General features: G+C 37.1%; 1 protein-coding gene across 1 annotated transcript in view; it reads right to left on the reverse strand.

Moving 5' to 3' along the window:
* The window catches only part of LGR4 (leucine rich repeat containing G protein-coupled receptor 4), a 109434-nt gene that overhangs the window by 16294 nt on the left and 78195 nt on the right, over positions 1–14945 (reverse strand). Inside the window, exons 5-10 of the mRNA XM_040258917.1 lie at positions 5943–6158; positions 5045–5116; positions 3145–3213; positions 2185–2256; positions 1932–2003; positions 1543–1611 (exon numbers count right to left, since the gene is read on the reverse strand). Coding sequence (XP_040114851.1) covers positions 1543–1611; positions 1932–2003; positions 2185–2256; positions 3145–3213; positions 5045–5116; positions 5943–6158 — 570 coding nt within the window. The remainder of the gene's footprint in view (positions 1–1542; positions 1612–1931; positions 2004–2184; positions 2257–3144; positions 3214–5044; positions 5117–5942; positions 6159–14945) is intronic.

Below are 14945 nucleotides of genomic sequence, written 5' to 3' on the forward strand. Positions count from 1 at the left end.
ATGCTTCCTAACTTCTTTTCTTACATCTTGGCATACATGATAATTGTAACCTATGCAGCACACTGGTGGTCCTTGTGGCAGAGACCCTAGCCACGTCAGACCCCATGTGGCTTCTGGAGGGCTGAGGTCATCAAGATCTTACATGCACCTGCAACCTATTCACAGGCCACCTAATGAGAAGCTCTGCCATAACCAAATATTCAATGTTCAAGGTTTATCATTTTAAAATTACAAGCCCAACCCAACAACTTTCCAAATTTCTCCATATCATTCCCCATACTATTATAAACAAGTCTAGCTATATTTGATCATCTGTAATGTCATACTTAGGCTTCCTAGATGGCTCAATAGTAGAGAATTTGCCTGCCAATGCAGGAGATGAAGCAGATGCGGGTTCAATCCCTGAGTGGGGAAGATCCCCTAGAAAAGGAAATGGCAACCCACTCCAGTATTCTTGCCCAAGAAATCCCATGGACAGAGGAGCCTGGTGGACTATAGTCCATGGAGTTACAAAAGAGCTGGACATGACTTAGCAACTGAGCACACACACAGGCTATCAGTTCAGTTCAGTCGCTCAGGCATGTTCAACTCTTTGCGACCCTATGGACTGCAGCACGCCAGGCTTTCCTGTCCATCACTAACTCCTAGAGCTTGCTGAAACTCGAGTCAGTGATGCCATCCAACCATCTCGTCCCCTGTCATCCCCTCCTCCTCCCACCTTCATTCTTTCCCAGCATCAGGGTCTTTCCCAATGAGTCAGTTCTTCGCATCAGGTAGCCAAAGTATTGGAGTTTCAGCTTTAGCATCAGTCCTTCTAATGAATATTCAAGGCTTCTTTAGGATTGACTGGTTTGATCTCCTTGCAGTCCAAGGGACTCTCAAGAGTCTTCTCCAACATCACAGTTCAAAAGCATCAGTTCTTCAGCATTCAGTTGTCTTTATAGTCCAACTCTCACATCCATACATGACCACTGGAAAAACCATAGCTTTGACTAGATGGACCTTTGTTGGCAAAGTAATGTCTCTGCTTTTTAATATGCTGTCTAGGTTGGTCATAGCTTTTCTTCCAAGGAGCAAGCATCTTTTAATTTCATCTGCAGTGATTTTGGAGCCCCCCCAAATAAAATCTCTATATTTACCAAGTGACGGCATGGATGCCAAGTACTTTTCAGTATTCTCCATTTCACTAAGGCTTGCTTTTCTAAATAAAAGACCCAGCTCGGTGAAATCTAATTTTGAAACCCTTCACCTCTTCCATAAAGCCTTTTCTGATAGCTTACATGGACTACTCCAATTCTGAACTCCTAAAGCACTGCTTCTAATCTGGTGCTTACATACTGCCTTATATTTTCAGAGACTTTCTACACTCTACCTGAGCTGACCGATTCCAAACCCAAATCCATTTCTATGCATGATATTCAGAAAGCAAGGATGTAGGAATCAACATTAACTCATTATCATCACCAAAAAGCACTGGCAACCTACTAGCAGGCCAGTGTGGTGTTATCTTTACACACCCTCACTTCAAAGAGCCACACTTACAAACTCTCCAGACGGACAGTTCCAGTCAGATTGGGGAACCGCTGCACCATGCTTGCACCACGAATGACTCTTTAAGAAATTGTGAGAGAAAAAGTAATTTAAAATAATGAATTTTCATAGATAATATTTTAAACTTATTTTTGAACCAGCTTAAAATTATAATACCACTATACTTAAAAAGATTAGTTTCTGAAAATGTGATCATTTTGACCAGGTGTTCATGAATAAATAAGATCCATTGTAAATTTTCAAAATTGTCTTTTGGACTTCCACTGAAGGAAAAGAAAATAAAAGATACTGTTTTCTGGAGTTACAATAATAAATTCTAGTTTTCCATTAAAGCAATGGTGTAAATATTCAGGTTGTTTTTAAATTTCTGTAATACTTACAAGGAATGCAGTTCAGACAAATTGTGAAATGCTGAGTTCCCCACAAAAGATAGAGGATTATCATATAAATGTCTGTAAAAATAGCCAAAAAAACAAAGTTTCCATGTGTTCACAAGCACTCCAACACTAAATCTATGTTCACAAAGTTAATATATCTAACAGCCTGAATCTTCATTCTTCATCCAGATGTTTGGCCTCGTACAGACATTGCTTTACATGATTACATACTAAAAGAAAATTTCAAACTACTTACATAGTTTTTAAGAGTGGATTACCATCAAACGCTCCATCAGGGATAACAGAAATAGAATTACTATGAAATAACCTACAAAGATAGAAGAAAAATATTTTGAAATGCTTATCCTCTTGTGAAATAAGTAAAACCCAAATATCTACTACTATTCAGTAGTATATAAAATATAACTGATAACAACTACATAAAAATTTCAACAATGTGATGAAACCAAATTTTTAATTCCAGCTCATCTTTTTCAGGACCATACTTAGTTCTCTCTAAACCCATTGCTTAGCCTATTAGTTGGCAGGTCCTTTATATACTTTTGGCTTGCTTCATCCTCAAAGGACTTTAGACTGCAAGAATCATAGGTACTCTAACCTAGAAATCCCTCTCATCATTGCCTCCACTGAGTTTTTAAGCAACACATCTCAGAATATGAGCCATCAACTTATGACACACAATCTCAATTATACCATGAGCATTCTTATCTCTGCCCTTGACAAATCCAACATCTAAAATGCCCCCTCATCTCTCATTTACCTAAACATTTCCATTCTTTCCAGTCCAGTCAAATTCCTTCTCTTTGGTGATGTCTTTTCCAATGACCCCAAGCCTCAGTGAGGTCTTTTTCTGGAGTGATTTATTGATCCTATTCATTCAGCACTTATTTCCACCTAGAGACTACTCTTTGTCTGTCTTACATAGTCAGCCTCCCCAATGGGACTAAGACTACAGCTCCTACAAAGCAGACACTGTACATTATGGCTTGTTTCACTAGAATCCACACTTACACAGTAATCTATGCTCAAAACTGTCCAGGTTAACTGACATAATCCAGTCTGTATCATCGTGTGTGTGTGTGTGTGTATTATGGAACATGCAATGGAACAGCAATGTTCTAAAATCTCACTGGTGTAACATTAAATTGTGAGTTCTAGGGATATTAAGGCATAGAGAGAGGAAAGCAATACTCACAGCTCTTTTAGGCTGGGGAGAGCTTTAATAGCCTGAGGAAATTCCCCCAAATTATTATAGTTCAAGTCCCTAGAAAAAATTAGGAAAATATGTAAGAACACTGAAGAGGGGTCACAATTTATAAGGCAATTTGGTATAAATATATATATATATATATATATATAAAATCACATCCTCTGGATGATAATCTTTCTTTGCCAACAACTGTCATTCCATTTAATTAAATTAACACTTTTTCTTAAAATATTTACTACAAAAAAGAATCAATTCTCCATTTTTAAACATTTTTTACAACTTTATTTCACTTAATTTACCACAAAAATATTAGGATTTTAGTGTTTTTTTTATTTTTAAACTTATTTTTAATTGAAGGATAATGATGCTTTAAGTCAACAACTTTAAAAGTTCAAAGAATTCTCAGAATCACATATTACTGGTGCATTAAATAAACAAATCACCTGAATGGCAGTTTTCCATAAAATAGAATGTATTGACTATCCATTTATACATGACAATAGCCTGAAACTGAGGTTTCTATTTGAGGTTTAGAGTAAAATTCTGGTATGAGGGTAGCTGACCTCAGCCCTACTATCAGCAAGATAAGGAGAAGGACTAAGATGGGTTCATACAACTACAGTCCTCAGTAACTTAAAAATTATTGAAAAGTTGCATTAATTCGGAGAGAGAAAAGCCATAGTGATCTGTACTTTTAAAAATCTTAATTCTGAGTGTATTTAAACTTTCATTTCATTTAACCTAGAGAGAATGTTCACATATGATCAGTGACTGATTTCAGAATGAGAGTAAACAAACACCCAGCTCCTTGGAGACCTATTTTATTCTCCTTTACTACACAGAAAAGAATGGTAAGTTAAAAAATCAACTGGAAAAAAAAAAAAATCAACTGGAAAGAAAACATTTAATTTTAATATAATTTGGAATAATATACACAGTTTAGGATCAAAAGGCTGGCCCAGTCTTGTTTTCCACTGGCATTTACATACTTAGGAAAGAAGAACTGTGTTGGTCAGTTCTTCAAGAGCTTCCACTTTCAAATATCTACTGATGTTTATATCCTTTAGTGGTTTAAACAAGAAAGTGAATTAATAAAGTACTAAAACATTTTAAGTCTTCTCATTGACTGGACAGTTAACCAAAAAGTCAATTAAACAAAATACTGATATTACAAACCCTAAACATTTCAATCAGGTGTTATTTACTTACCCATCTAACTGGGACATTCTCTGAATCATTCACTATACCACAATGGGAAATACTAAAAATCTCCTGACAAAGGCCACTAATAAAATCAAAACAACAAATATAAAGGTCCTAGTCTTGTTTACACACAGCTGCATCATGTCTTTTGCAGTTGAAACAGCCAGAATTCCCAAACGCTCTAACAACAGAAACAACAACAAAAGTATCCTAAGCAAAATGGAAACCATTGCATTTAGCAGATAAAAATCGAGACAGTATTCAAAGTCCACTGTTAACAATTAGCAAGACAGCTGAGATCATGGAGAAAACAAAGAAACAAACCAGCTTTTCCAGAATCAATTTTATAAGGTTCCAAGTTCCAAAACTGTCTATCATACATTACAATAGAACCAAAATTTCTGAAAAGGTATATAGCTTGGCAGACTCAGCTGTTTTTACCATGTCCTTTTGAAAGAAATATCAAGCTCATTCTTGTGCAACTTTTTAACCAGAAACCTAGATTAGCTTCCATGACTGTGTTAGCTGAAGGCAAGACTTTAGTCATACATTAAAACAAATTAATTATTATAGCAAATTAATAATGAGCTGAACTCAAGACCATTACTTTTTTCTGCAGTGAAATGCCCCATTGCACCATCAACATCCCAAATGTGATTATCCAAAACAGAAGGAAACTTACAAGGTCTCCAGGTTATCAAGTCCATCAAAACAGTGTTGACCCAGGCTTTTAATTTTATTGTTATGAAGATGCCTACGGAAAAAAGCATCAAAATCACTTTCATGTGACCTAGTAGCAACTATTAATCATGTTTAGATGTCTAAATTGGTAGTGCTTAAAGGAATGGTGCAGCTAAACACTGCAACACTCGACTAATAGAAAACAAATAACATTGAGTAGGTATCTCTTGATAAACACGGTACAAACTCAGATTCACTGAACACAGGAGGCCAATGGAAAAGAAACATTGCTCTAGTGGAGAAGGGTTACACACGTGGAAGATTCTTGAGAAGTTACCCATATCCAAACTAAAGTTTTGATGCACTTTTAATTATATGAAGCGAAACCTTGATGAATTCTCCCATGAGGACGTGGGGGAAATGTCAGCTTCATAAGGAAGAACTGGTAACAGATTTTACAAAAAATGTCACTTAATTATGTTCCAGCTTTCAAAGATTAAAAACAACAATCACATATTCCTTGAATAGACAAGCTGGTAAAGAAACATGAAATATCACTGAAACTTATTTTCTATGCATGTCTCCAGAAGAATTCTGCTTCTTTTATCACTGAATGTGCTGCTGGGACACAAAAAGCCATACAAGGGTTTGCTGCATGACCCACTTTTTAACTTCGAGAGATTCAACTGTTATCATCAGCCATTCATTTTTAAATTATCCTGATCTGTATTTTTAAAAGTCAGCACATGTAATTTTGTAAAAAATAGGCATTTCCTCCAAACACCAGCTCTCCAAGAACATAATGCAGTGAGGTTCTTTGAAAACAATTTTCCACCAGAACTCTGCTTCTGCCCCCAAATTAACACAAATATATGGTGTTAAAAGGGATGGATACTTACAGAACCACCAGGCTGGACAGGTTGGTAAAGGCAAAGTCAGGGATGCTGGAGATCTTGTTGAGTGCCAAGGTCAGCGCCTGCAGGGTGGGCAGATTGCTGAGCGGATGCACTGGCACCTCCGTCAAGCTGTTGTCATCCAGCCACAAATGCCGCAACTGAGTGAGTCCCTCAAAGCTGTCCTCAGGCACTGAGGTGATATGGTTGGCATCTAAACGCCTGACAGAAACAACAATCGCCTTCAGCAACAATTCTAGTAGAATGAGTCAAGCCAAGTCACACAACTACTCAGAGTTCCAAAAAAATAAGTTATAAAAATGACCATAGCCACAACGTCTTTGACTTCTTTCATTTTACTAGAAGTTCTTCCCAAATCTAATGTTTCCAAGGCCAGCATGTGAAAGTCAGTTGTTTCCCCTCCTTCATAACAAAGAGATGTGTAAAAATCTGAATTTTTGGCTAAGCATAATTGTATGGAAGAATGACATGTTTATATATATAATATACATTATATATAGATATATATGAGGTGCTGTCTTCTGGGCTGCAGTCCTCATTTTGCCCCAAATAAAACTTAATTTGCAATTCTCAAAAAAGAAAAAGAAAGGAACTATAAATCTCAAGCTTGAATTTTATGTTACAGAATGCATTATCAAAAATACAGAAAAACAACAAGAAGAAACTAAGCTGTAATATTTGATATTAAATTTAATTGCTATTCTGACTTGGTACCAAAGGGGAAAAAGTAAGAACATAATTTAAAAAATTGTTTTTCTACATCAACAAACCATTTCATTAGATTCTCAACAATCCTTATTACCACCAGGCAAATTAAAAATATGTGTCACATACCACCAAAGCAACCCTCTCCTCTTCTCTTAGGTATAAGTACATTTGAAAAATTAGTTTGTCAAAAAAAAAAAATTAGTTTGTCAAAATTAACAGATATTAAGAAAAGGGCCTACTATCCATAGAAAAAATTAAACAGTTCCTCTGATCAACGTGTTTGTGGCTTTTGAGTTACTTCGATTTTTCCCAAAGTTTTGGAACTAAGGACACTTTACTAATAGGATTCAGTTCAGTTCAGTTGCTCAGTCGTGTCCGACTCTTTGCAACCCCATGAATCGCAGCACGCCAGGCCTCCCTGTCCATCACCATCTCCTGGAGTTCACTCAGACTCACGTCCATGGAGTCCGTGATGCCATCCAGCCATCTCATCCTCGGTCGTCCCCTTCTCCTCCTGCTCCCAATCCCTCCCAGCATCAGAGTCTTTTCCAATGAGTCAACTCTTCTCATGAAGTGGCCAAAGTACTGGAGCTTCAGCTTTAGCATGATTCCTTCCAAAGAAATCCCAGGGTTGATCTCCTTCAGAATGGACTGGTTGGATCTCCTTGCAGTCCAAGGCTCTCAAGAATCTTCTCCAACATCACAGTTCAAAAGCATGAAATCTTTGGCGCTCAGCTTTCTTCCACAATCCAACTCCCACATCCATACATGACCACAGGAAAAACCATAGCCTTGACTAGACGGACCTTAGTCGGCAAAGTAATGTCTCTGCTTTTGAATATACTATCTAGGTTGGTCATAACTTTTCTTCCAAGGAGTAAGCGTCTTTTAATTTCATGGCTGCAATCACCATCTGCAGTGATTTTGGAGCCCAAAAAAGTAAAGTCTGACACTGTTTACACTGTTTCCCCATCTATTTCCCATGAAGTGATGGGACCAGATGCCATGATCTTCGTTTTCTGAATGTTGAGCTTTAAGCCAACTTTTTCACTCTCCTCTTTCACCTTCATCAAGAGGCTTTTTAGCTCCTCTTCACTTTCTGCCATAAGGGTGGTGTCATCTGCATATCTGAGGTTATTGATATTTCTCCCGGCAATCTTGATTCCAGCTTGTGTTTCTTCCAGTCCAGCATTTCTCATGATGTACTCTGCATAGAAGTTAAATAAGCAGGGTGACAATATACAGCCTTGACATATTCCTTTTCCTATTTGGAACCAGTCTGTTGTTCCATATCCAGTTCTAACTGTTGCTTCCTGACCTGCATACAGGTTTCTCAAGAGTCAGGTTAGGTGGTCTGGTATTCCCATCTCCTTCAGAATTTTCCACAGTTTATACAGTCAAAGGCTTTGGCATAGTCAATAAAGCAGAAATAGATGTTTTTCTGGAACTCTCTTGCTTTTTCCATGATCCAGCAGATGTTGGCAATTTGATCTCTGGTTCCTCTGCCTTTTCTAAAACCAGCTTGAACATCAGGGAGTTCATAGTTCATGTATTGCTGAAGCCTGGCTTGGAGAATTTTGAGCATTACTTTACTAGCGTGTGAGATGAGTGCAATTGTGTGGTAGTTTGAGTATTCTTTGGTATTGCCTTTCTTTGGGATTGGAATGAAAACTGACCTTTTCCAGTCCTGTGGCCACTGCTGAGTTTTCCAAATTTGCTGGCCTATTGAGTGCAGCACTTTCACAGCATCATCTTTCAGGATTTGAAATAGCTCCACTGGAATTCCATCACCTCCACTAGCTTTGTTTGTAGTGATGCTTTCTAAGGCCCACTTGACTTCACATTCCAAGATGTCTGGCTCTAGATTAGTGATCATATACATCATCAAGATTATCTGGGTCGTGAAGATCTTTTTTGTACAGTTCTTCCATGTATTCTTGCCACCTCTTCTTAATATCGTCTCCTTCTGTTAGGTCCATACCATTTCTGTCCTTTATTGAGCCCATCTTTGCATGAAATGTTCCCTTGGTATCTCTAATTTTCTTGAAGAGATCGCTAGTCTTTCCCATTCTGTTGTTTTCCTCTATTTCTTTGCATTGATCGCTGAAGAAGGCTTTCTTATCTCTTCTTGCTATTCTTTGGAACTCTGCATTCAGATGCTTATATCTTTCCTTTTCTCTTTTGCTTTTCGCCTCTCTTCTTTTCACAGCTGTTTGTAAGGCCTCCCCAGACAGTCATTTTGCTTTTTTGCATTTCTTTTCCATGGGGATGGTCTTGATCCCTGTCTCTTGTACAACGTCACAAACCTCATTCCATAGTTTCTCAGGCACTGTCTATCAGATCTAGGCCCTTAAATCTATTTCTCACTTCCACTGTATAATCCTAAGGGATTTGACTTAGGTCATACCTGAATGGTCTAGCAGTTTTCCCTACTTTCTTCAATTTAAGTCTGAATTTGGCTATAAGGAGTTCATTACTCATTTTTAAAAGTTAAATCCCCATCTGAAAATCTGAGAAAACTAGTCCTAAATGTTAGTGTTGACACAATCAGGCATAATTGTTGGAATAATTGCTTTTAAACACAAAGATAAGCTAGTAATTAATATGTTGAGGAACTGCATGCCCTGGGCAAATCTCAATTTTCTTCACAAATCCCTTGTTGATATATCTTCACTACTTAAATCCATGTCTTAGAGACTTAGCCCTCTTGGTGAAAATTAGTGAACACGCACACACACACACACACACACACACACACGAAATGGGTGTAAGGTCAAAATGGCAGCCTGTTTTTGAAGAAATCAGTTTTGGCAGCTTTCAAGTTCAGGAAGTTCTGACTTTAGAGTGGTTTTCATGCCTCCAGTTTCTCTAAGCTGCTCTAGCTTCGGAGCCTGCCATAATTGTCCCTTCCCCTCCCTGCAAGTGCTGAGCCCCTGCTCCCAACTAAGTGCCCCAGATCCAAATGCAGTCTCCTTCCCAAAGGCAGACTAGTCGAGGTCAAAGACCCTTGGTCCTGGTGAGGATTTGATGGAAGCTTCCTTTTTGGTAGTCAGGATAACTGGAAGAGCACTAAAAAGGGGAGAGCTCCAGAAACTGAGCAGCTGCCTTAAGAATCCACTTAGAAACAAAGAGTTTTAGGCTTGTTTATTCCTTGGAGTTTCTAGAACCTACCCTTGAGAAAAGACAGGCATCCTTTATGTAACAGACTGGTAATGTACTGGCTACAGAGTTGCTTAGCAGATCCGCTTTACTGAGTAGAGAGCAGTGTGTTCAAACACACACATTCACACACACACACACACACACACACTTCACAGACTCAAGGTACTTCTATTTAGGGAGAGAGATATATATTTTGGGTGGAGGGGAGTTAAGGACATTTATTTCACATTCAGACATCTGTACATTTTCTATAAATAAGGTGGAACTGAAATACAACCATACAATTAACCATATAATGTCACGAAATCATGCAATTAAATTCTCCTTGTAGCTAATTTGTCTGCAATTCATTCAACACATGTAAACTGAGCATCTTGTTAGGCACAAAAAACTAAAAATGGTGCACACCACATGCATGAGGAAGAGGGACCCACACTATAATTAACACACTGAAAAATGATTGCAAAGTGCTTACAAAGTGTTATGAAGTAAATAAACAGGGTACTGAGATAAGGATTAGCAGGGGCTGCAGGGGAGGGTAGCTTCTGAAAGCGTGTTGAATAGGAAAAACATCTCTAAGAAGGCACCATAAACAGATCCAGAGCAAGGGGCCAAGGAAGGTGGGCAACGAGTGTTCGAGGCAATGCAAACAGTGAGGGCAGAGACTTGGTAGCAGAAACCAGCTGGTGTGGTCCCAGCAACTCCCAGAAGGTTCTAGTGACTAGAACACAGCAGGAAGAGAGTGGAGGGACCAGGGAGACCCAGATGGGATGCAAATGGGGACCAGATGACGCAGACCCCTGGAGGCCAGGTGAGGAGTTTGGATTGTATTTTAAGCACAGATTGAGATCCCTCCCCAGTTTCTCAGCATCATAATAGTTTAAAAGTGTAAACTGTTTATGTTGTAATAATGAGACAATATTCATTAACATTCATGAAAATAATGAGCAATGCTCCCCACACATACAACACTTCATTGGCATTAAGTCCTCTCTGTGTTAAGAAAATTAACCCTGTATTTCATAAGAGTTCTTATCACAAAGAAAAAAACATTTTTTCTATTTCAAGTATCTATATGAGATGATGGATTTTCACTAAACTTACTGTGGTATTATTGGGTTGACCAAAAAGTTGACTCAGAGTTTTCCATAAGATGTATGTTAAGTCAAATCATTATGCTGTACACCTTAAAATTATACAGCAATACAAAATTGCTGTATGTCAATTATATCTCAATAAAACTGGAAGGAAAAAAGGTGTGGCAAAACACTATAAGGAAAGTTGTCCAGGCCTTTTAAACAAAAGTCCAGTGTTATACACACCACTTGGGCTCCTGCCGAATTCTGCGCCCCACCTCACCAAAGAAAAGGGATGATCTTCACTGAGCAAGATAACTAGGTGGGTTTTGAGCTAAGAACAGTAATGAAACTACCTTCTATGCAAAATAACTATAAACAATAAATGCACAGACACAATTTCCTCTGTTAAAAATTTCCCCAAATTATAAAGTCAGCCATAAGAAGTCAAAAGGAAGAATTTTGGGAAAATGGAAATCTTAAATAAAAAGTTAATGAGAAAAAGGATTTGGGGTGACTCAAATGGTTAATCCTTATGCCTCAATTCATATGGGTGTTGGTGGCACACCCATAAATATAATGAGTTTGCACTTACACCAAGATCAACGTTTCTCAGAGAAATGGTCTTAGAAAAGTGTGCATTTGTACAAATGATCTACACTATTAAAATTCATAATTAATAGACCAAAAAAAGAAACAAAAACTAATTCTTTCAACAATGGCAGTAAAGAGCACTAGATATCTCACAAAGTGAAGAGATTATGTGGCTTAAGTTATTTTACCATTTCAACTCCATTTGGCAAGAGATAACTATTACTTTATTTAAGTGCACTTCAATTGTTAAACAGTTAAAAATGTATTGACTGAATTCCCTTACTATTTTTGTCTTTAAAATGTGCTTCTATTCCCTATTCTCAAAAGCCTGTTTTATATTTTACTGAGACTCACATAATTTTTTTTTCTCTTGCCTTAAATGAAATGACAGTAACAATTCTATGTGTATTTTCTGATGAATTTCTATGCTACCATAAACACTTGTTCAGTATAATCAAAAGCTCCCCCCTTTTCTCTCTCCTCATTTTTCTCTACTCCTCCATAATATAAACATTAAAGTATTATATTCTGTTATCAGTTTAAAATATTTAAGAAATTTTGTTATGGTAGAAAACCTAGGAAATTTAGTCCTTGAAATCCTCTAATAGTCAATATAAGTGAGAAATTTTTTAAAATTCTAGTGGAACAAATTCTGACTTGTCATTTTAATATCTGATTCAGGCAATGCTTTAGCCATTTTCGTGGCTTCATGCAGGGTTGTTAGGTGAACTCTTCATTAATATCTGTAATTCGCTTTCAGCTTTTACGGCCATCATCACCCACTTGAATCAAACCACTTCTGGTCAATTTCAAGCCCTAAAGAACTTTGCTCCTTCTAAGCACTATTTCAAAACCATAAGGAAATCTTTCATGTAATTCAGGTCTGAAGATCAGATTTTCAAACTGACTCAAGTACTGATAAGACTGTTTTACACCAGGACAGAATTTCAATTGTATCTAACTTGACCACTACACCCACTATGCTAACAAACCCATGAACGTTTCCTTCTTAAATAAAACAGCCCTGACATATAGCTCCTTGTATTTCTGATATGCATTAAAAAAAAAAAAAAGCCCCAGTGCCTTTATTAAAAAAAAATAGTTTAACTCCTCTCCATACCCCAACCTCCCATCCCAATTTTGGACATAATTTAAACTATGCAATGCACTTAGTGGTGGTGAGCACAGTATCCTTGGTTTAAAACACTACTTTAGAGGGAAAAACCTACGATTTCTGTGAAAAATACTTTAAAACCATCTAAATTGCCATAAATGCCATGTGTATTTTAACGCACTGAAGGACGACAAATCCGGAAAACAAAATCTACTTGTGTATTTTCTTGGTAATTTTTCTAACGTTCAAAGATTTTAGCCTTTTCTTTTTCAGCCTTCCAGCTAGACAAAAGGATTGAATATTTTGATCATTAAGTCTTGGGAAATAAGAACAATTCTGTATGAAGGTTCTGAAGGAAAACAAATTCTGAAGAAGCAAAAGAAAATGAGAACTATTTAAAATGTCTAATGAATTCAGATCCAAGGGAGGTGAGATGGCTCTCTCTGTGTACTTCTGTCTGAGGTTAGAAATGGTGTGGAGGCAGTGAAACCACATTCTTTAAAGGAACGCACTCCAATCTGTTCACCAAAAGAATCTATTCAGAATCCTATTCAATTAGTTATGACAAATTCTTATATTCCATAACTTGGCATTTGGGTGAAATGAGCTACTTAACAAATTTCTACCTTAAATAAATTTATATTGAAAGCAGAACTTAAATGGTCAGTACCCCAGATACCTTTTTATGATATTAGATATATTTTAAAGTTTGGCCTTTATAGCATATTCTATGCTTTATTAGTATATTTTTTCATTTTCACATTCACTGCCCATTAACTATCAAAATATCTAAAGTCAAAGGTAATCTATAATTTACAATTTCCAGTGATATGCTTTTGGTTCAGTTAAAAATTATTTCATATTAGCCAGTGGAGTGGACAAGCCGGTCAATCATTTTTACCTAAGTCTTCCCTAGCTCACTTGCATGTCTACAATGCTTAAATTCACAGTTCTTTCAAAGGGCAATTTAAAAACCGATGGGATAGATTAGTATACAGATACATGATGTGGTGACAACCTAATTATATAGCCCAGAACACCTAAGTATGGTCTGTACTTCAGTTTTTCCTTTAGTGATTCTCAGAACTTCTGTAAACACAAGGATGATAGGAGAAAATTTTTTAAAATACAGCTTCTGGGACCCTACCTCTAGAGACACAATATCGTGACTCCTGGGATACGGCCTAAGAATCTGCATTCTATCTATATCCCCCTAGTGATTTTGCTGTGGGTGGTCCAAGTGCCACACTTCAAGAAACTAGGCCTTAGTCCCGCTGTATTTAGTATTAGGACATGAACAGAAGCCAAGTAAATTTGTGTTCATTACTGTAGTAGAATAAGAAACAATGAAATTGCCTGTTATAAAGAATACTTTTTCATTACTTTCAGACAATTCCTTCACCTAGGTAGGCAAGTTGGGTAATCTAGCAATCGAAAGAACAGATGAAATAGTCATCACCATTATTACTATTAATAGATTCTACAAATGTTTATTGAGCAACTTACTACAGGTCATATATTGCTGAAGTGCTTTTCACACATGAAAGTACATGGTAGGTAATAAGCAAACGACTCACAGAGAATTTTAAATAACCTGCCCAACATCACACAGCTAACAAGTGGCAAGAATGGGGATTCAAAACCAGACAGGCCTGTTCCAGAATTCTAATTAATCTGAACTTATCTGAATTCCTTTTGAGAGCAATATAAATATTCTGACAGATAAATACGTGAAAGGCTTCTCTTAATCTTGGGAAAAGATTACAGTAACCACATGCTTTAGTTCAATGCTTCTCAATCTCTTCTAAAAATCTAGTCCCTGAAGGCAGAGAAACTAGATCTTTTAAGTCAGGGATGGGGAGACTGGACGCTAGTCCACAACATGCATTCTAGTTATGAATAAATATTTGTCTATTTAACATAAAGATGGTTGTTTCTTTAGATTCTTCTGTGGGTTTGCACAGTTCCAGTGATACTGCTGCTGCTTACCTGATCCCCCACTCTAGGGAGAAGTGGGGTGTGCATACCCAAACCACAGAGGCAATGACTCCCGTTGTCCAGGTTCATACACACACACACATACATTTATATGTGGAAGAATGCAAACTAGAATAAAGTTAAGTGCTACATGAAAAAGCTTTTGAAAATAGTGGCTAATCATGGTTAAAACCAAGAGCTGAAATCTTTGTTTTTTTATTGAAGTATGACTGATTTACAATGTTGTGCTACTTTCTGGTATACAAAAAGGTGATTCAATTATATATACGTATATTTCATATTCATATACATTTCATATATTTTTCCATTGGGCTTCACAGGTGGTGCTAGTGGTAA

This window comes from Oryx dammah, unplaced genomic scaffold, assembly GCF_014754425.2.
Source record: "Oryx dammah isolate SB20612 unplaced genomic scaffold, SCBI_Odam_1.1 HiC_scaffold_17, whole genome shotgun sequence".
NCBI classification, from domain to species: domain Eukaryota; kingdom Metazoa; phylum Chordata; class Mammalia; order Artiodactyla; family Bovidae; genus Oryx; species Oryx dammah.